The 23562-nt window shown below is 37.3% G+C and overlaps 1 protein-coding gene and 1 pseudogene across 7 annotated transcripts in view; one reads left to right on the top strand and one right to left on the bottom strand.

Moving 5' to 3' along the window:
- The window catches only part of WDR33 (WD repeat domain 33), a 111468-nt gene that overhangs the window by 54169 nt on the left and 33737 nt on the right, over nucleotides 1–23562 (bottom strand). For all 7 annotated transcript variants that reach the window (XM_034654340.1, XM_011235373.3, XM_002927701.4 and 4 more), the window contains 6 exons: nucleotides 10398–10624; nucleotides 8785–8853; nucleotides 8107–8211; nucleotides 5252–5347; nucleotides 4913–5064; nucleotides 3117–3214 (listed from right to left, as the gene is read on the bottom strand). In XM_034654340.1, the coding sequence (XP_034510231.1) occupies nucleotides 3117–3214; nucleotides 4913–5064; nucleotides 5252–5347; nucleotides 8107–8211; nucleotides 8785–8853; nucleotides 10398–10601 (724 nt within the window). In that variant the 5' untranslated portion in view covers nucleotides 10602–10624. The remainder of the gene's footprint in view (nucleotides 1–3116; nucleotides 3215–4912; nucleotides 5065–5251; nucleotides 5348–8106; nucleotides 8212–8784; nucleotides 8854–10397; nucleotides 10625–23562) is intronic.
- On the top strand, nucleotides 21607–22437 carry LOC105241331 (annotated as a pseudogene).

The raw sequence follows: 23562 nt of genomic DNA, 5'->3' as shown, positions 1-23562 counted from the left end.
TATGCTTACGGCTGATGGTCTACATTAAGAAGACATGATAGCTATCTTCAAATACTTAAAGGGCAACCATGAAGAAAGTATAAACTTAATTTTTTGTGTTCCCGAGGCAGGACAAGTCATACAGAAGCAGATTTCTGATATAATGAAAGAACTTTCTAAAAATTAAAGCTACCTAAAATTGGAAAAAAAGAATCACTTGAGGTAGTGAATACTATAACACTAAAAATGTTTATAAGTAGAAAACTGGGTTTTAGGAATGATATAGAAAAGATAAGTATTTGATAAAGAGTTGAACTACATGATCGTAAACATCCCTTTCATTTAAAATGTTCTTAGATTTTCTTAATACTTAAACCCAAGATGGGGCTCCTGGGTGGCTCAGTTGGTTAAGAGTCTGCCTTTGGCTCAGGTCATGATCCCAGGGTCCTGAGATCAAGCCCCATGTCCGGCTCCTTGCTCAGAGGGAGCCTGCTTCTCCCTCTCCCTCTGCTGCTCCCCCTGCTTGTGCTCTCTCTCTGATAAATAAGTAAATAAAAATCTTTTAAAAACTACTTAAACCCAAGTTTTGGTCTGATGTACAACACTAACATTGTGCAGGAGTATGCTTCCTGGCCCAATGTTTCAGAGTCTGTGTAGGCTACTTGAACATCATCCATTCACAGAGACCAACTGACATTTTAGATGCTAGAAGGTCCTGTCCCCCTATGTGTTTGACTTTGTGACCCAATTTTCTATGTATAAAGCTAAATTAAACTCACTTGAAATTTTATGTGAGCAATTTCAGATCAGCCTTGAGAAAACTGGAATTCACAAGTGAAGGATAGGAAAATTGCAACTGGTATCCCTGTTCTATAATCATTACTAAAATTCAGAGAATTCAGAAAAATGAGGCATGACAGAAAATGGATAATTGGAATGTAATAACCCATCCACTACACCAGACCTGCTATTAGAACTACTATTTGGGTGGTATAACTAACTTGGTTTAATATATTCATATTGGCCCCATATACTCACTGGGGTACTAAGAAAAATGTTTTTAAAAGGGAGAAAAAATCATGAGTAAGCTAAGCTAGAACATACATCCTAAAAGTACATGGAGATTCATTATACTTCTGTACATGTTTGAAATTTCCAGAGCAAAAATTTAAATAAGAAGAACCCCCACAAAAAAATAAAATTCAACTCTCAAATAATATAGGCAGGATGCTGGTGTATTTTCTAAGCCATAGGAAGAACAAATAACAAATAATTAGTTTCCATTTAATCTTATCCAAATTTGCCTCAACTCAAATGTGAAAATACTTAACTGCTAGAATATTTCACATATACGCTCTAAATTTCAGAGGAAAAGTTCTTAAGTACTATTTAGAAGCAGTTTCATTACCAAAATTGAATAACATTTCATTGGAATATGGAAGTGAAAAATGTTACCACATAGCAGGTTTTCTTTTATTTAATCCAAGATGCATAACAGTTTTATATAAGACTTCATAATTATTATACTCCTCCCTAGTCCACTGTAAAAATAATTGTCTAAATCCTTTAGAATTGCTTTTAATAACTATAATTATTGTGTTTCCTCTATATTTCTTAGGATTTTCAAAGCCTAGAAAAAGTTATCCATCTTACATCTGTTTAACAGCTAAGACTTTCATTAAGAGTGAGAAAAGCTGCAACATTAGCATAGTGTTAGGCTAGATTCTAGTCCTGGACTGAACTTGTTTGACCGTAACCATGTTACTTAAGCCTGCTGGGTCATGAGGCTCATCCATAAAATAACTCCAGCTAAATGATCCCAAAGTCTCCATCTAGTTCTGCAGTTGTACAACATTGTAACACGCATAGTGAGTACTTTCCTTCAATGATAGGTACTATATCCTCATGCTAGCTATCAGCACCCAGCACTGTGGATGAACCCACACAAAATGCGCAAAGCCAGAAACGTGTAAACAACATGATTTAAAAGAAAAAAAAAACTGGCTTGAAATATGGGTTAAATATCAAGGGCATTTATTTTCTTATCTAGAAAGCATCAACACTACAGGCTGTAAATTAAGCTCTGGAATGCTGTAAAAATTCACACAAGACTCTTGAACAGAAAGGAAAATCTCTGAATAGTAACTACTTGACACCCAGTGTCTGTGGCATGCATGTGCCTACCCAGCATTTATATGTCAGAGGAAGATGTTACTTTTATGGGATACTGGAATCAAGAGTATGGAGTGGAATGCACTCTTTGTTCAATCAGTACAAGTTCAAATTAAGCACTTGAGAACACTATCCTTCCTAGTTAACAATGAACTAATGAGAGTAAACGTTTTTATTAATGTAAATGTTTGCTTCAGTGTTTGTATTACACATATAACCACAGTTAATTCCCTAACTCTGGCACCCACTGAATTCACATAAATGGTAGAGATAAACTGTTTATAGAGATAAACTGTTAGTATTTCAACAGCCCCACTTAATCAAGTCTAAAACTAAGTTAATCCAAGTAAAAATATGGATTTCTTTTCTAGGAGGGAGTAATTCATAGATATTCATAATTATGAAATCAATAAAAATAAACAAGAAAAAATTTAGTAACAAGTGGGCCATGCAGTACACAAATGTGGTATACTGTTAAAAAAAACAAAACAAAACAAAACGGAACACCTGCTTTCAGAAAGAGCAATAATGAGAAGTACTGATACCTCAGTTAATCATACCGTAAAAGGACTGACAGGAGAATGTGGACTATCTCAACAAAATTTAGTGCCGTTATGTTGGAGAAACCTATGCTGGCTATAAAATAGGAAAAGGAATATAGCCCTAACAGATGAATACAGATAAGCAAGTAATTTGCAGGGGTGGCGGGATGACAGAAGAAGAGGAACACTTGTATGTAATTTACAACTCAACTCAAAGAATTCAAAGATATCAGGAGTAGTAAAAATCTACAAAATGACTGTGAACCAGAGTGTGTTCGGGTTTCTTTAAAGAGCCTGACTTGAGACGGTGTATGTGTAAAAAAATTGAATGGAGATGTAAGCTGGTACTGTGGTATTGTGATGATTTAACCACAAATGCCTTCCCTATTTAAATATTCCAATCAGTACTGTTAGTACACGTACCTCGGAGAATTCTTTCCTCATGGCAACGAAGAAAGTCCCAGATTCTAACAGTGCCGTCATCAGAGCATGTAGCAAATTTATTATCCGTGGGTGAGAAACTGTTACATGAAGACACACAGCAGGGGAAAGAAGTCAGCATTTAACAGATTATCTGTGCTTCTCAGACAGGGAAAAATAAAAACACTGTGCTGCGTTATAAACAGGAGAGGGAAGTATTCCAACAGTGAAGAAGCCCTTAAAGAGAATGTCAGCTAACAAACGCATCTCATCAAAAGAAGAATTCAACAGAGTAGTTGCTTCTTAGTTTTCAATCAACAATAGTACGAGAACTTTACAAGTGTATTATTAGTATTAATGCTTCCCACACTTCCCAGAGTATAGTATTTCCAGTCTTACCGACAGAAAACTTGGAGCTGATTTAAGTGTAGAAACTAAATGAGTTCTACTTTTGCAATATTCCTTAAGCGCTCTTTTAAATCACATAGGAATACCGCTCAAAAAATTAGCATTAGCTTCTGCCTCAGACGCTCCATGAAATGATAAAAACTAAAAAATTTTGGACAGGCTATTTAAAGACTAGTTGCTAAACACCCCTATATACGATGTTTCTCATTTTTTTGAACGGTCTGTGGGAAAGTCTCACACCTTCTCCCTGGCAAGCTATTCCATGAATGTTGCACCTTTTAGGGAAAACTTGAACACAGAGACATTTAGACTGTGTTTGAAGCCAAAGGTAATTTACTACAAAGGATTTTGCCATCGTTCCCTCGCTGTCATGAAAAACCATCAAGTTTCTCATCTATCTCTAAGAACTCTCTTGAACTTTTCAGTACTATAACAAAGAACAAACTGTGAAACTCAATGTACGGGCAGGACACTAAAACAGTTTTTGCAGAAGCATGTTTTTCCAACAATTTTTGTTAAGATTCTGAAAGTAGAAACAAGTGACTGCAGTGGATGATGTTTCTATAAAGATGTCAACCTCCTCCCACACATGGGCGGTACACCCGTAAAGAATGCTGCTTAGCTTTATTCTGAGGCTGCAGCAATTCTTCAGTCTTGCTTTTGAGATTTTTTTTTCCAGTTTTACTATACATATCTTGTTGATATGTAAAAATATACAACTCACTGAAAATATTTAAACTCCACTTATTATACATTTGCATAACTGATGTTCTCAACAATCAATCAAAAGAAAAAGTCCTAGAGTCCTCTTGACAATGTTTTGCTTACAGTTTCAAAGCTTGAAGAACCCATTCATTACTCCATTAACGTTTGCCACATCCAGAGTTACTTGTGAGTTTTTAGTCCTACTATACTTTCCTTTTGAAGTCGTGGCATAACCAAGCCAACCAGGTCTTCACTTAAGCCTTTTTTCTTGTATTTTGTGTGAACTCTGAAGGTGTTTTCTGTAGGCTTTAGATTTTATTCAGTTGTATATTTAAAGACTGAATTCTTTATTCGGAATGAAAGATTCTTGTCTTACACAGTAGGTAATAAAAAGGAATAACGTATACACATTATTAACCATAAACGAAAAGAGAAAACCAGTGCAAAATGCGGCAGACAATACATCTCTAACATATTGCAAAGGCTGATATCGGGACAACACTACTTCAGAAAAGTGCCAGCGAAATGGTGACTGTGTGAAAACAAAGAAAAATATCGTGTTTATAGGGTGCAGAAAGTATCCCAGAATCTGACAGAGCCCATGCATCTCTGCACCCAGAATACACTTAGAGAATAATTTAACCATGACAATAGGGACTACAGAAAATGGTATATTGTGTATAAACCTGGCCTCTCTAATCGCCTCCTTATGTGCCTGGAACATCTTGACGTTGTTCATGTTCGACTGCCAATATTTCACATATCCTCCATGGTCTGCTGTCAACATCCACATGTCATTATGTGACCAAGTCATGGCCCTCACTGGGCTATCATGAGCCTGTGAAAACGTAAAACATTTGTAAATATTATATAAAAGAATATATGACAGAAGGCTTTACAGGAGCATATATTAACTCACAATAATTATTTGTCCAATTTTAAGTTTAAAATGCCAATAAAGTAAGTGTATCTCCAGTTCTTTACAGTACCAAAGGAGGACGCTACTGTCTGATGATTACTGTTACCTGTAATATGGTTTCAAAGTTGAAGGTGAGTCCATTCCACAAGGTGAACTCTCCACTAGAAGCTCCAGTGACCAACCGTCTTCCTTCTGGAGTCCACTAGGAAAGAAAAAAACAGAATCTTAGCTAATTTTTAACACACTTAGAAAGTATTTATAAAATTTCCAATAATCAATATTAAATAGACAATACTGACTTCCACTTAAGCATAGTTCAGATTTATAAGCAAGTATTTTGTCAGAAAAGAACTTGTATTAACACAGCACAGGGAAAGCTCTAGCACTTTAGCTCATTAACTAAATTAAAAATAGTAAATGCGAGTGCGTGGGCGGTTCAGTTGGTTAGGCGACTGCCCTCAGCTCAGGTCATGATCCTGGTGTCCCAGGATGGAGTACCGTGGCTGGCTTCCTGCTCAGCAGGGAGTCTGCTTCTCTTTCTGACCCTTCCCCCTCTCATGCTCTCTCTCCTCCTCTCTCAAATAAATAAAATCTTAAAAAAAAAAAAAAATAGTAAATGCACAGGGCGCCTGGATGACACAGTTGTTTAAGCATCCAACTCTTGGTTTCAGCTCAGGTCCTGATCGCAGGATCATGAGATCGAGCCCCATGTCAGGCTCCATGCCCAGCGTGGAGTAGCTTGGGATTCTCTCTCCCTCTCCCTTTGCCCCTACCCTCACTGCCCGTGAGTGTTCTCTCTCTCTCAATAAATAAATAAATCTTTTAAAAAAAAAAAAGTAAATGCATTAAAAGTACCTGGTTAAGTTACACACACCTACACGCTTTTAAAGAACCTTTTGAGACCACATTTTCCTAGGATACACAGCAGGCTAACAAAAATAAAACGGTCAGTCACCAAAATAACTCAAAGAAGGATTACATGTGCTAGTGGACCAATTAAGGCAGAAAAGTTACTGGTGTTTTATGAAAAAATAAGTACCAATTTAAGGACCTCAGGATATCAAACTTTTCCTGGAACTAAATGTATTTAACTAAAAATTATGACACACAGTTGAAAAATACCAGTGTGCTTATAGGAAGAGCAGGATGAGATACATAAAATGAAGACTGTTTGGTAAGCCTGGCTTCTTAGTGCTTACCTGCACATCATGATTTTGATTATTATGAATAAAATCCTCTTACTTTCCTAGTTTCTGTCATCTGCTATGGATCCCAAACAAGTAAATACTTACGGGCAACAGAACTACAGGCACAGGACCCTGTCTTTACATCTTGATACCTTGAAATTTGGACTATGTCTCCACTACATGAAAACGTCTCCTGAGACCTTAGTTTGATCCCCAAATGAGAAATTTACCTATCTAACCAACTGTAACAAATACAATCTTATCCTTCTGTAATGTGATACAAAACGCTCAGATTTTATTCATTTCAAAACGATTTAATCTATTATGCTAAGAAGATACAAAACTTAGCTGCACACCAACCACTTTTATCAAATTCCCTGGCAAACAAAATTATACTACATACTGGCTGGTTCTACCAACAAAAAAGCCAATAAAATAAGTGTTTCTTTACTCATGTTTCTACTGCTTTAGGCCTCTGAAGCAAATAGGAGACCTAAGACTGACTGCAATATTTCCCCCAGATCTTTGGTTCTCTCTACTCTCTAACATACCTCTCTAATATCAGAGGACTTGCTTATTTTGCTCATTTGTCACAATGCTTGCCATTATTATCTTTTCTTTGTCCCATTTTTTTTCAATTCTTATTTGCTTAACTCTATTAACTCTATCTTACATTTCTAGATTTAATATACTGCTAAACAACAAGCACATTCTTACTTAGCAAACCACAAAGAAAATGATTATACTATACTATTATATTATCACAAATATTAACTGGAAGCCTGGGAGACAAAGATGGGAAGCCCTTTTATTGCAAACGCCTTCAAATTTTCAAATTTTAGGGGCACCTGGGTGGCACAGCGGTTAAGCGTCTGCCTTCGGCTCAGGGCGTGATCCCAGTGTTATGGGATCGAGCCCCACATCAGGCTCCTCTGCTATGAGCCTGCTTCTTCCTCTCCCACTCCCCTGCTTGTGTTCCCTCTCTCGCTGGCTGTCTCTATCTCTGTCAAATAAATAAATAAAATCATTAAAAAAAAAATTTCAAATTTTACACCATGCCAATCTATTATTTATTTTAAAATTATATTTATGGGGCGCCTGGGTGGCACAGCGGTTAAGCGTCTGCCTTTGGCTCAGGGCATGATCCCGGCGTTATGGGATCGAGGCCCACACCAGGCTCTTCCGCTATGAGCCTGCTTCTTCCTCTCCCACTCCCCCTGCTTGTGTTCTCTCTCTCGCTGGGTGTCTCTATCTCTGTCGAATGAATAAATAAATGAAATCTTTAAAAAAAATAATAAAAAATAAAAAATAAAAAAAATAAGAATTATTTTTATTTTAAATTTCATGCAAATGTATTGAGTACCTACTATGTACCTTTATGAAGCTAACAATTATGATCAACCATTGGTCTTTAGCTCTTTTCAGGTGTTTTCCTTACTAGTGACACCCAACAGTTTTCATTAACTTTGAAATGTTGCAGCAAAAGCCACCCTACTATTCAAGAGCAAGTCTGAGACCTGCTACAACACAGATCCATGGCCTGCTCAGAGAATACTATGGAAATTGAAACATGAAGAACAATCCAAAAACAATACCTTACTAAATGTGAACGCAGTGTATAAATGGGTATTCCAAAATAAAATAAAATTATTAGCAACATACCAATTTGTATCCCAGATATAAGTTTAAAATAATTAAATTCTGTCCTGTTAAATATATGTACAGACTAACTCAGGATTAATTTTTTTTTTTTAAATACCCAAAGAATACTTACCCTAACAACAAATACTGGACACTTGACTTTATTTGTTGATGTTCGAACAAATTTTGTTGTTACTGCATTCATAGGATTATTCAACATCCCTATAGGTGGGACCAGCTACAAAAAGAGAAAATTGGGTTTTAAAAGCTCCTAATTACACACGAGGAATACACCAGGGAAATAGCAAGGTAATTATTTCAACATTCAGAGACAAATTCAGGACTATACAGGACTTTCAAAAGACTATTATTAAGAATATAATCAGTCTGTATTAGTTAAATGAAGAAAACTGAGATACAGGACAGTTAAATGCCCATTATTACTAAACAAACAACAAAACAAGTATGCAATTTTCCCAATTACTTCTCAAGGTCAACACAATAAAAACATGTTCACAATAAATCAAATTTAAACCTAACTTTCCTATCCCACAGACTCTGAGGTAGTGTAATCTTTTGCTGGACATTTCTTTACGCCCCAAATCAAAAGTTCATACACCATTAAAGTAAAAGAAAGATTTTAATTAAGATAAAAAAAATAAATAACCCATGGAATACAGAGATATGTTATGTCTTTAGGAATGTTTTAATTACAAAAACGTAAAAAGAAAAGTCCATGTTTGCATTTGAGATCACATAGTCCAAGCAAATGAGATTTTACTAAGCTACTATAACATATCTTAATACTTACATCATTGTAATAACCTGCATCAGGCTGAATTGCCCGCATATCTCTCTGGTCTCTTTGCCATATTCTATTCTGTTTAAAAATAAACAAATTAATTAATATATGGTCCAATTATACTGTTTGAAACTAAAGTAAATATTAACAAAATGTAAGCTGCCAATAAATGGGGAGAAAACAGGATTAACACTTTTTCATTATGTTCTAAAACAAAGATAAGAGTGGGTATCTTAAAGAGACTTTATCCTATTGACATTGTTTATAGAATTTCCCTCCTCTCTTCATTCAACTCATCCCCAACCAATCATCCAAGATACTGCTAATCCCAACACATTCTCACTGACCATGCTTTTATAAAAGGAAAAAGGATAAAGGAAAAAGGAAAAAGGAAAAAGGAAAAAGGAAAAAGGAAAAAGGAAAAAGGAAAAAAGAAAAGAAAAGAAAAGAAAAGAAAAGAAAAGAAAAGAAAAGAAAAGAAAAGAAAAGAAAAAAGGATAAGGGATAGGCACAAGTCTCCAATTCCTTCAAAATCCTCACCACAAAACAATTCCTGGTATCTTGCCCTTGGTTTTCTTAATTCCTCTCAACCTCCTATTTTCCAACTGAATAACCTGGAAAAACCTAAATCTGTCTTCATCTCTGAATGAATCTTTTTCTCTTATGTGCCTGCAACATATAATTATCCACTATGCAAACAGATCTTTAACAACAGTCTCAGGTAAGAAAAAGCAAACAAATTTTCTTCATAGGAGGCCAGAGCAGATCAAAACCTGATTAAAGTAACAGTGTTAGTAATGAAAAGCGAATTGCAGAGGAGACTTCCTAGGTGAAGACAAGTAAGTAACGCAAAAGGGAGAAATAATCAAGCAGAGATTTAGGCAGATACCTACTCTGCCTTTAGCTGCCATGTCAGGGTTGCTTTCACCCTACAGTGTTTGACCGTCCAGAAAGTGAACCCCTTTTTTCTCTGACAATAATAGCTATCTACCACCAGGGGCTTGAAAAATCAGTGTTCCTACAGCCAGTGTCTTGGACACGCAAAATTGCTTTTCTGAAGTTGTGTTCTCACAGAAATAATCCTATGTTGGTAGTCTCTTAACATTTCAAATACGCTGTGGGTTTAACAAGAGTTTTAAGGCTGCCTTGGGATTAAAGTATCATTTTCTGAGATTTGCTGTGAACTTTGTCCTAAAAGTTTAAAACTATGGGATGCCTGGGTGGCTCAGTTGGTTAAGCTTCTGCCTTTGGCTTGGGTAGTGATTCCAGAGGCCTAGGACTGAGTCCCATGTCAGGCTCCTTGCTCCTCGGGGAGGCTGCTTCTCCCTCTGCCTGCCATTCCCCCTGCTTGTGCTCTCATGCTCTCTCTCTCTCTGACAAATAAATACATCTTTTAAAAAAATAAAAGTTTAAACTATAAATTAGAGTTTAAATTTTATAATTTTTGAGAAGATGATTCATACATGCAGAGAGTAAGAAAGTACTAGGGATTGGCCTCATTTGAAATTCCACTTCATCCCACTAATTCAAGAAACACAGTTATACTTATTACCCTGCGTTCTAAAAACTCTCTTTTTAAAAAGCCAAAGTTTGGTCATCGGAAGCACATTAACTGGACTTACCTCCAAATACTTAATTACAGACGGATTATAGTCTATGGTTTTTCGGTTTACTGCTTTTCTCATCCGTTTTCCATCAAAGGTAAGCTGTTGCATTGCTTGCTGCTGTGCAAAATCAGGTCGCTTATAAAATAGTTGTCGGGGTGCTTGGTGTTGGAACCTTGGCATATGGAAAAAACGAGGAGGAGAACCAATTTCTGTAGCCATGGTGATGTATTCGTTCTAGGACACTACAGTAGGGAAAAAGTACTTTCACTACAAATATCAGCACTGCAACATTACTTGAAAACATTTTAAAATGAACATTTTTTATACTTCTCTTCCATTTTCTAATAGGTATCATTTCTAGCTTTTAGTCAACATATTTACAAAATGAACTATTAGATTTAATGGCAGAGACCAGTTATACATCTGAAAAAGGCCAATTCACAGAGTAAGTGCTAATAAGCATTTGTTATAAAATTCAGCCTGGTAGAGGGAAAAACCACAATTTATAACAGCATGGGGTGAATGTGCTGTGTGTGCATGAGTTGGGGGGGGTAGGGTAGAATCACTGAGAACTGCTCACATTTTTAAAATGAAATTTTCATTAGATGTGTGATGGTAAATATTTTCAGCTTATCATAAGACTCCATTTCATTTATCCAAGAGTCACAACAAAATTTTAAAACCCGACTTTTTTGTGCTTTTTACTTTCCTAGGAAAAATGCACAAAAAGGAATAAACTATCCTGTTTCATATGAATGCTAGAAGTATGTATATCTAGGGGTGCCTGGGTGGTGCAATCAGTTAAACATCCCACTCTTGATTCCACCTCAGGTCATGATCTCCGGATCATGAGATCAAGACACACATCTGGCTCTGTGCTCAGCACAGAGTCTGCTTGAGATTGTCTCTCTTCCTCTGCCCCTCCTCCCATTCACACTCATGCTCTCTAAATAAAATCTTTAAAAAGAAAAAAAAAATTTTAAATAAAAGTATACAGATCTAATTTCAGGATCAAAGTGCCACAGAACTGTATTTCTCAGTATGTGTATTTATATATTTATACAGGCAACATTAAGCTAACATCAAAATGGAAAAAACATTAAGAGCTTATACAGTTTTTCAATTTTAAGGCTCTCCAGTTAAATTTACATTCCAATATTATAAATTTGCATGATATAAAAACATATTTTAAGCACATTTTAAAAATCAGACTGTAAAAAACACATAAATGGTGTTAGTGAAAAAAATTTCCACATTTTTGTTTTGATAGCAGGAGAGACTGTACTCTGCATTATTTCTCTATAGTCTTACATTTGCCTTTCCTCATTTAAGACACTAAATACGGACCTGAACAAAATTTATGATTTCCTTTGGATGAAAATATTCTTAGTACTACTATTTCATTCATCCTGTCACTTTAGTCTCTCCTGAAACCATTTCATAATGATAACAGAAGAGCCGGGATGACAGAAGGAACAAATAAACAACAACAAAAATAAGTAGTGTGATAAAATATACACTTAATACATATCATTTCCACTACTCTTGAGCAATCCCAGAAAGTTTCTCACAAATGTTAATTTATAATGAGATAAACATTCTTTCTCTTAGGGCTGTGTGTGAATTAAATTACAATACACAAAATGCACTAAGCATTTGACTCTATAATGTTGGTAAAGGAATCTGTTTATTCAGCTATCACATGAATCCAACTAAGTTTCAGCATCCAGATTTCAACTAACGGCTTCAATTCAGATATCTAGGCCAGTAATTCCAAAAGGATGCAGCTTTGGGGCGCCTGACTGGCTCAGTCAAAGAGCATCCAATTCTTGATCTCAGGGTCATGAGTTAGTGCCCCATGGTTGGGTGTACAGATTAAATAAATAAAACTTTAAAAAATAAATAAGTAAAAATAAAAAGACATAGTTTTGAAAAGTATATCCTAAAATTACTATTCCTTTTACTTTACAATCATCAAATTTCTAATTTTATTAGAAAATCATCCTCATAATCTACTTTCTAATATTACTGATATCAAATGAGAATTAAGTTTTTTTTTTTACTGAAGTATGGTTGATCAACAATAGTACAAAAATAACACTTAGGGGTTAATCAGTAGAGTATCTGACTCAAGATCTCAGGGTCTTGAGTTCAAGACCCACGTTGGGTATGGAGCCTACTTAAAAAACAAAAAACAAAAACCCACATTTTTACACATAACAAAAGAGGCTTAAAAATTATTCAGCCAGGGGTACCTGGGTGCTCAGTCGGTTAAGCATTTGGCTCAGGTCATGATCCCAGGGCCCTAGGATCAAGCCCCGCATTGGGCTCCCTGCTCAATGGAAAGCCTGCGTCTCCCTCTCCTCCTCGCTAATGCTCTCTCGCTATCTCTGTCTCTCTCTTCCAAGTAAATCAAAACTTTAAAAATTTTTTTTTACTCAGCAAAAAAAAAGGGGGGAATATGGTACTAATACATGCTACAACATGGATGAATCTTAAATACATTATGTTAAGGGGGTGCCTGTGTGGCTCAGTCAAGTGTTCGCTCCTAGTTTCAACTCAGGGTCGTGAGATTGAGCCCCATGTTGGGCTCCACGCTCTGCAGGGAGTTGGCTTGAGATTCTTCCCCTCTCCCTCTGCCCCTTCCTTCCCCCACTTCTCTAAAATAAGGAGAAAAAATCTTTACCAAAAAAAAAAAAAAAGAACTGCTTAAATATATTCTGTTAAGCAAAAAAAGCCAGACATAAAGGTCACATATTGTATAATTCCATTTATATGAAAAATCTAGAACAGGCGAACACATATAGAGGCAGAAAACAGCTTAGTGGTTGCCAGGGGCTGGGGAAGGGAGAAACAGGAAGTGAATGCTTCCTTTAGGGATGATGAAAATGTCTGGAATTAGACAGAGCTGGTGGCTGCACAACATTGTGAATGTACTAAGTGGTGCTGAAATGGGCATTTTACAAACATGGGTGCCTGGGTGGATTGAACTCCCTGCCCAGTGGGGAGCCTGCTTCTCCCTCTCCCTCTGCTGCTCCCCCTGCTTGTGCTCTCTCTCAAATAAATAAAATAAACAAAATCTTTAAAATAAAAATAAAATGGTTAAAACAGTGAATTTTATGTATGTGACTTTTATCTCAGTTAAAAAATGGGGGGTTTAATCCACTGGAAAAAATTTTAGATGGAGGGTAGATGAAACATTAACAGAAAGTTGAGGGTGTTGAAGATGGATGATAGGTACCTGGACACAAAGCATTAACCAAGAGCCAAATCAAGGACCTACGTATAAATAGGAGAAAAATTAACTGAAGTCAAATATAAAACAATCACTATGCTATTACTAACACTCCTGAATAATTCACATGTTAAAGCTAAATAAAAATATTACTCCTTCACTTAAGACCTTACAGAGGATGGGAGAAAATACCTTTCCATTTACAAATTTGTATTCTAAAGAAAAAGAACTTTAACTTTTCATGAATGGTCAAGTACTACTTGTGTTCTAAAAATAAAGGTCCAACATGAAGAAAAAGAGAGGGGAAATGTACAATTATATTTCACATCAAGATCCGGCCCTAAAATAAAACAAAAACAGGGGTGCCTGGATGGCTCAGTCGTTAAGTGTCTGCCTTCGGCTCAGGTCATGATCCCAGAGTCCTGGGATCTAGCCCCGCATCGGGCTCCCTGCTAGGTGGGAAGCCTGCTTCTTCCTCTCCCACTCCCCCTGCTTGTGTTCCCTCTCTCGCTGTGTTTCTGTCAAATACATAAAATCTTTAAAATAAATAATAAAATAAAATAAAATAAAATAAAAATAAAAATAAAATAAAAACCTCCTCACAATACAGTGACCAGTCTTCACATTAAACGTTACACACTTCAGCTTCACTTCCTATAAACCACTGTCACTTACCAAAGTCAAAACAGAGCCTCTCAGTAGTTGTTATGGGCTGAATTTTGTCCCCGAACAAATTCATATGTTGAAGTCCTAACCTCCAATACCTCAGAATGTGACTGTATTTGGAGATAGAGCCCTAATCCATATAACTAGTATCCTTTTAAGAGGAGATTAGGACACAAACATACACAGAAGGAAGCCCACATGAAAACACAGGGAGAAGAGAACCATGTACATATCAAGGAGAAAGACCTCAGAAGAACCTGCTCAAATCTTAATCTTGGACCTCTAACTTCCAAAACTGTAAAAAAAATACATTTTTGTTGTTTAAGCCATCAAGTCTGGCACTTTGTTATAACAACCCTAGCAGACAAATACAGTGGCAGTCAGAGCAAAATACCTGGCCCTCCTGGCTCACCTATATGGGTTGCTGAAAGATTCTAGGAATAATAGAACAGCTTTCTCTAAAAGAGACAGCAGAAAACTCTATACATAAGGCTGAAAAATAAGCGACCCAGAAAGAAAGAACCATCACTTGAGTCATTAAAACTATCCTTTAGGCTTCACTCAGGACTACAATTCAAGGAACTCTCTCTTCTTTCTTTCTTTCTTTCTTTCTTTCTTTCTTTCTTTCTTTCTTTTCTTTCTTTCTTTCTATCTATCTATCTATCTATCTATCTATCTATCTATCTATCTATCTATCATCTATCTAAAACCAAATGCAGGGGCGCCTGGGTGGCACAGTGGTTGAGCGTCTGCCTTCGGCTCAGGGCGTGATCCCGGCGTTATGGGATCGAGCCCCACATCAGGCTCCTAGGACTGCTATGAGCCTGCTTCTTCCTCTCCCACTCCCCCTGCTTGTGTTCCCTCTCTCGCTGGCTGTCTCTATCTCTGTTAAATAAATAAATAAAATCTTTAAAAAAATAAAAAAATAAAACCAAATGCAGAAAAATAAGAGCTTGGGTTGCCTGGGTGGTTCAGTAGTTAAGCATCTGCCTTTGGCTCAGGTCATGATCCCAAGGTCCTGGGACTGAACCCCAGGTCGGGCTCCCTGCTTGGCAGGGAGTCTGCTTCTCCCTCTCTGACTCTCCCCCTGGCTTACGCTCACACTCACTCTCTCCCTCTCTCTTAAATAAATAAATAATAAAATCTTAAAAAAAAAAAGAGCTTTATCCTTCATAAAAGTAATTACTGTGATTTCCACTTACTGCAGTATTCACTTAAGCTACATTAACAGAACATCACCATTTAAACTACAAGTCCAGTTTGTCCCCAAAGCATTTTCATTTCCTATCTAGGGCGGAGGATGAGGGAGGGTGGGACAAGACAGAGAAACTGAGGTAGAAAGAAGACAAGTAATTTGGGTATGGTTATTAAACACTACATACTAACAAGAGAACCAAATAGCTAAGGAAAAGAAATCCACCTGAAACAATGAACTCATTGTGTCTGTCTTATACACAAAAACCTTCAATGTTTGAAGCAATCAGCAAAATTTCATCAAGTGCCAATTTTATATTATACTCTGCATCATATACAACATTATCATTCTGATTCACTGAATATCTCATCTAAGTTCACAGAACAGATTTCAGACTTTGTGGCATCTGGACCCATTTGGCAAATACAAAGACTCCTGAGTACACAAAAGTTTGCAACATACCCTTTGCCTTCAAGCTTTCAACTACTTCCCCAAAATAAGCAAGCAACTCAACTTCTCTACATATTTTCTCAACTTGGACAATGAGGTTAATATAGATAACTTCCAAGATTCTTTTTGCTCAAAAGATATTATTTTGGACGAAATATATTATTCCATGAGCCAACACAGTGACTAGTCTGTTGAACAAACTAAAATACCCAGACTCAGTTCTCCAATGTTTGTGCACCCAAGTCCACACCAGCATTATAATTATGGTTCTTGTCCCAACTAATACAAAGTAACATGTTTTATAAGCTTAGTGATGTGATATTACCAAAATTATAACTGAAGATAGAAAAAAACCATAAATGCTTTTCTTCAAGAAAAGTCATTACAAATTTTACATTGTAGAGCTGTGCTATGCAGTGCCCGGGTGGCGCAGTCGGTTAAGCGTCCAATCCTGGTTTTGGCTTAAATCGTGGTCTCAGAGCCATGGGATCAAGGCCCACATCAGGCTGTGTGTTCAGCACCGGGTATGCTTGAGATTCTCTCTCCCTCTGCCCCTCCCACTCATGCTCTCTCTCTAAAATACATCAATCTTAAAAAGGGGAGGGGAAGCCCGGGTGGTTCATTTGGTTAAGCATCTGCCTTCATCTCAGGTAATGATCCCATGAGATGGAGCCCTATGTTGGGCTCCCTGCTCAGCGGGAAGCTTGCTTCTTCCTCTCCCTCTACTCCCCTCCACCACTTGTCCTCTCTCTCATTCGCATGCTCTCAAAAAAAAATCTTTAAAAAAAAAAAATTGTGCTAAACAAGAACTCATTTTATTGAACCTAAAACTCAAATAAAAATTGTACACAAGCGCTAACAAAGCCTCAAAAATTATGAAATGAATAGTATAATGAAGAGAATGAACAGGAAGGGATTCATAAGAAAGGTTAAGACTTGGGGCACCTGGGTGGCTCAGTCGTTAAGCGTCTGCCTTAGACTCTGGTTGTGATCCCAGGGTCCTGGGATCAGGCCCACATAGGACTCCCCTGCTCAGCGGAAAGCCTGCTTCTCCCTCTCGCACTCCCCCTGCTTGTGTTCCCTCCCTCACTCTCTGTCTCTGTGTCTCTGTCAAATAAATGAATAAATAATCTTTAAAAAAAAAAAAAAAGAAAAGAAAGGTTAAGACTTAAACTTAAAATTATATAGAAAAATTAATTTGGGTAATAAGCAGGCGCCACCAAGATCACTGAAGTAGTTCCTAGACATGAATACACACACACTTAGAAATTCTGAAATACATGAAAAATCCCTGTGGCGTGGGAAAGCATAATGAGAAATGCAATTCATTTCAATAACTTAGTAATGAGCACTAGCTACTTGACAGGCATTAAAGACAGACACACAGACACACTCACAGTCTGCTTTCAAACGACTGACAGTTTATAAGAACAAAGAGCTCAAAAAGAAAGCAATGTGAGAATCTACTACTACACTGAGAATCTACTATGTCTGTTTGGCAGGAACGATATGCCATAGGCAATAGGAATACAACAGGATGCTTACAGCACAAGCCAAGGCACAACCAGTCTTAAGTTTAAATCTGGGTTGGGCTAGTGGTAAGTAGGAGGAAAAGACACAGTGAAAAGAATCAAATTAAGTAATGCTCTCTCTCATTCACTCAGCACACCAGGGCCAGCATAATTTTTTCCCCAACCAAACATAATCCAAAATAATCATCCACAACCAAATATTTCTGACTCCATTAGGAAAATTTCATCATCACAGCTGATATCCAACTAAAACATAGGGCAAAATATATATATATATTTTTTTAATATGTGTGTGTATATATTTTTTTAAACAGGAAAATAACTTTACTAAAATTTAACTAATTCCACAAGTTCAATCCAAAATGGATTTACTAAATGTTTCACACAATTGAATAAAAAGATCTTTTTTTTTTTAAAGATTTATTTATGAGAGGGAACGCACTCTCGAGCATGAGTGAGGGGAGGGCGAGGGATATAGAGAATCTCAAGCAGAGTCCACACTAACTGCAGAGCCTGATACCAGGCTCGACCTCACGACCCTGAGATCATGACCTGAGCTGAAACCAAGAGTCTTAACTGACTGAGCCACCCAGGAGCCCCAAAGATCTTTAAACTACTGTTTAAGAGAGTAGAACCGAGGGTCTGAATGAAGGGAGAAAAACAACAACAAAAAAAACTTGGGGCACTTGGCTGGCTCAGTCAGTAGAGCATGCAACTCTTGATCTTGGGGTCATGAGTTCAAGCTCCACGTTGGGTATAGAGTTTACTTAGAAGAAAAAAAAAAAACTATTAAACAAAACAAAACCTCCATGACCTGAAGTGTCACAAACTGGCCTAAAGCAGTATTTTTTCTTTAAAACAGAAGTCACATCATATTGGTGGTTCCTGAAATCAATTTGGCTAACAAATGGTACTTTAATAATAAAATAATAGAACACAAAATACTGAACTGCACATTTTATAGGAAAGAACTGCTTTTGTGAAACTTGTGTTTCAGTTGTACATGTGTGTATACTGAGTCACAAAAAAAAAAAAAGTATTTTCTTCCTGTGGATTTCCTAACTACGCATCTTCCTCTTCAGAAGGTCATATGTAACAACTGCCCTAAGTGGTATAGCTATGGCACCAGAATCTGGTCCAATTATCAAAACAAATAGTTCTTACCATGTCAACCACTAATCAGAGTTTCTGATTAGCACAAGAAAGCTTGTTTTTCCAAACTGAGATGAAATAATTCTAACCAAGAATAAATTATTGATGCATTAAATAGCTAGGATAGCAAGTACAATTACTGTACAACTTTTAAAAATAATTAAATTTTTTAAGATCCCCACTCTCATTAACACAAACCTGGACTCCACTGTCAGAAACCCAGCCTGGAAACCTCTATATTAAAACTATCTATCTCCAGACCAGTAAGTAGGTCCTAGGATGAATAATCTACCCTAAAAGAGATCTGATATGTAATCTGTCACAGAACTTTGAGGGGACCTACATGAGTGGTAAACAAGACCAATAACAAAAATGATCATGGTCTCTTTTTCTTCACTGCCCAATCTTTAATAAATATGAATCCTGAACAACTCAGGAGCAATTATACTGAGACCATTCAGTTTTTTAAAGAATAAGCAAGAAGGTAGCTGTTTAAATAAGTAGTTTTTAAAAGTTCACATGATTCATGGGACGCCTGGGTGGCTCAGTCGGTTAAGTGTCTGCCTTCAGCTCAGGTCATGATCCCAAAGTCCTGGGAAGAGTCCCACATCGAGCTCTTTGCTCAGTGGGGAGCCTGCTTCTCCCTCTGCCTGTCGCTCCCCCGCTTATGCATGCACGTGCTCTCTGACAAATAAACAAAATCTTTTAAAAACAAATAAATAAAGAACAAAAGTTCACATGATTCTGTATCTTGACTGTGGTAATAGATACACGAACCTATCCAAAAGGTCATATGCTGAATACTTTTATTTATGTGACATTCTTTGAAATAACAAGATGACAAAAATGGAGAATAGATAGTGATTGCCAGGAGTTAGGGATGGGGGAGAGGTGTGACTATAAAAGGGGAACTACTGTAGTGATGAACTGTATCTCCACTATGGTGGTAGATACACAAATACATATAATGAAATTGCAGGGAACCCACACACAAGAGTACAAGTAAAACTCAGGAAATCTGTATAAGATCTGAAGATTAAATCAATATCAATATTCAATTGTGATACTCTACAACAGTTTTCCAAGTTGTTACCACTGGAAGAAACACAGATCATTCTGTATTATTTCTCACAAATGCACTGAATATATAAATTATCTCAATAAAAAAATCAATTCAAAAAGTTAACGTGAGGAAAAAAAAAAGTTAACATGAACAATTCACTACTTGGTAAAAACAAACCGCCCATGCTGAGAATACACACATAAAAGAGTCAACTGAAAAGATAAGCATTTTAAGGGATGCTTGGGTGACTCAGTGGGTTAAGTGTCTGCCTTCGGCTCAGATCATGATCCCAGGGTCCTGGGACTAAGCCCCACATCAGGCTCCCTGCTTAGCAGGGAATCTGCTTCTCCCTCTTCCTCTGCCTGCTACTCCCCCTGCTTGCTCTGTCAAATAACTAAATAAAATCTTAAAAAAAAAAAAAAAAAGATAAGCATTTGAAAATCCTACCATAAATTTGTTGATAACTAAATTGGACATTAAAGATCGACTTTTTTTAAATTTATTTGAGTGGGGAGGGGAGGGAAAGGGACAAGCAGACTCCCCGCCGAGTAGAAAGCCCGATGCGGGGCTCAACCTCACCACCCTGAGATCATGCCCTAGTCCAAATCAGAAGTTGGTCACTTAACCAACTGGGCCACCCAGGCACCCAAAGATCAATTTTAATTAACTCTGAGTGTAGGAGTTGCCCAATTTTTATTGCTTTCAGCCAAAGATTTAACTGCATAATTCTTTATAACCTGGGGTTAAGCAGCTTCCACTGCATACTTAAGCTGTAAAATTACTGAAACATTTTAGTGGATACTGCACTGGACCAGTTTAATGCATGTTACTTGATACTGTACCTGGGCTTTTAGATATAGTTTTCTGTGCCAAAAGTTAAAAGCTAACTTTTACATATAATCCATATATGACTACAATTCTGGCTGTCAGTTAGAAAGCAACAATATTTCAAAAGTGTGATTCTGGGATAAAGAAACCTGTACCATCAACTGTTTTCAGTGGAGATAAAGTCAGTGGTTATTGAGTGTGATTTTTATCCTTGTCATTAGCATACAAAGCAAGAGAGCTTTTCCATTTTTAGGCTGTTTTTTAAAATGGATTATATTAACTTATCAAGTATTTAAACCAAAAAAACTGGACAAACTAATTCTTTTTTTTTTTTTTTAAGATTTTATTTATTTACTTGACAGAGATAGAGACAGCCAGCGAGAGAGGGGACACAAGCAGGGGGAGTGGGAGAGGAAGAAGCAGGCTCACAGCGGAGGAGCCTGATGTGGGGCTCGATCCCATAACGCCGGGATCACGCCCTGAGCCGAAGGCAGATGCTTAACCGCTGTGCCACCCAGGCGCCCCTGGACAAACTAATTCTCACTGAATTACTGAATTCATCTTTGCAAAATAAAAACAATACAGCATTTTCTAGATAAAGTAAAGTGACCTCTTAAATTAGGAATAAGGAATTCAAAGATTCAATTATGAGCTTTCCCAAAATCAGGCTTTAAGGCTCTCATCTTCATTCTGATTTAATTCTGTGGGATATGAACTGGGCAGCAGAGATTTGTAAAAGCTCCCAGATGATACTAAAGTGCAGCAAAAATTTGGGAACCACCAGACATCCAAGTAACTTGGATAGCCTACTTTTTTTTTTTTAAAGATTTTATTTATTTATTTGACAGAAAGAGACAGAGAGAGAGGGAACATAAGCAAGGGGAGTGTGAGAGGGAGAAGCAGGCTTCCCGCTGAGCAGGGAGTCCGATGTGGGGCTAGATCCCAGGACCCTGGGATCAGGACCTGAGCCGAAGGCAGACACTGAACGGCTGAGCCACCCAGGCATCCCTGGATAGCTTACTTCTGAAAGTTTCCTTAGAGCAGCAAGGTCCTAAACTTTTTATTTCAGGACACCTTTACTTTTAAAAATTGAGCATTCCGGAATGCCTGGGTGGGTCAGTCAGTTAAGCATCTGCCTTCGGCTCAGGTCGTGATCCCAGGGTCCCAGTTCGTGATCCCAAGGTCCCAGGATCGAGCCCTATCTTGAGCTTCCTGGTCAGCAGGGAAACTGCTTCTCCCCCTGCCTGCCACTCCCCCTGCTTGTACACGCGCGCGTACACGCACTCGTGCTCTCTCTCTCTCTGACAAATAAATAAAATCTTTAAAAAAAAAATTGAGGATTCCCTCAAACTTTTTTACTGTGATATTTATAGATACTTGCCATTTAGAAATTAAAACAGAAGACTTCAAAATAGTTTATATTTAAGATAATGATAAAGCCTTCTTTCACAAAGATAACGCCTAATAAAAGAAGGAAGCCCCTGCCTCTCCCAAACCCAAAGCCAAAGCAAAGGCTTTGAAGGCTAAGAAAGCAGTGCTCAAAGGCATCCAGTTACAAAAAAAGATCTTCACACCACCTACATTCCGACATCCCAAGACACTACGTCTCCAAAGGCAGCCCAAATATCCTTGAAAGAGTGCCCCCAGGAGAAACAAGCTTGACCTTTATGCCAGTTCCCCCTGACCACCAAGTCAGCCATGAATAAAATAGAAGACAACAAACACACTTGTGTTCCTTGTGGATGTTAAGACCAACAAGCACTAGATCAAACAGGCTGTGAAGAAGCTGTGACACTGACGTGGCCAAGGTCAGCACCCTGATCAGACCCAATGGAGAGAAAGCGTATGTTGGACTGGCTTCTCACTATGATGCTTTAGATGTCGTTAACAAAATTGGGATCATAAAAAAAAAAAACTGGGATCATCTAAACTGAGTCCACCTGGCTAAACCTAAATATACATTTTTCACCATAAAAAATAAAAATAGAATATTAAAAAATATTGGTAAACCCATTACAACCACTATTTCCCCTTCCCTAAAAACTACTAGTGAAAAGAGTGACAACTGTTTTTTACATTTTTTTGAAATCTTTTTAATGTCTAGCTTAATTTAATTGAAAACAGCTAGATTCTCATGTCTGCTGCATTCAACCTGTTGCAGTATGTTATTTGGGTTGAAGTATATGAAAAATATATGGACTCACACGATATATATTTGGAAAAAGGAAATGTATTTTAATAGCCTTCTCAGAAAATTGTGAATATTCTTTAATAGTCCAACAAAATTTGACAATGTGGCATCTAAAAATCACATCAATAAGGAGCGCCTGGGTGGCTCAGTCAGTTAAGCATCTGCCGTAAGCTCAGGTCATGATCCAGTGTCCTGGGGTGGAGCCCTGCATCAGGCTTCCTTCTCAGCAGGGAATATGCTTCTCGCCCCCCACCCCTGCTCATGCTCCCTTAATTTCTCAAATAAATGAACTCTTAAAAATATAAAAATAAAAATAAATCACATCAATAAGCTTTTAATACTCTGTTACATTAAAGTGCACTTGTTTATTTTGCACTTTGGAACTTTTAACCATGCATGATTTTACATCATGCACTGATCATTTAGAAAACACTAGTTTCGGGGCGCCTGGGTGGCACAGCGGTTAAGCATCTGCCTTCGGCTCAGGGCGTGATCCCAGCGTTATGGGATCGAGCCCCACATCAGGCTCCTCCGCTAGGAGCCTGCTTCTTCCTCTCCCACTCCCCCTGCTTGTGTTCCCTCTCTTGCTGGCTGTCTCTATCTCTGTCAAATAAATAAATAAAATCTTTAAAAAAAAAAAAAAAAAAGAAAACACTAGTTTCACACAATTATACATATCATCTAACTCACATTTCTTATAAAGCAAAATAATCATTTTTATTAAAATCACCATTGGTCTTCAACTAACCTCTTCTTTCATTAAGATTCAAGTGTTTGTTAAAGTATGTGTAGAAGCATATGGGAATAGCCATTATACCTAACTCACTGAAACCAGTCTGTATTTTTTTTCTAAGATTTTATTTATTTA

Source organism: Ailuropoda melanoleuca, chromosome 2 (genome assembly GCF_002007445.2).
Source record: "Ailuropoda melanoleuca isolate Jingjing chromosome 2, ASM200744v2, whole genome shotgun sequence".
Lineage (NCBI taxonomy): Eukaryota > Metazoa > Chordata > Mammalia > Carnivora > Ursidae > Ailuropoda > Ailuropoda melanoleuca.
The sequence above is the reverse complement of the archived record's forward strand: the minus strand, read 5'-3'. Positions and strand labels throughout refer to the sequence as shown.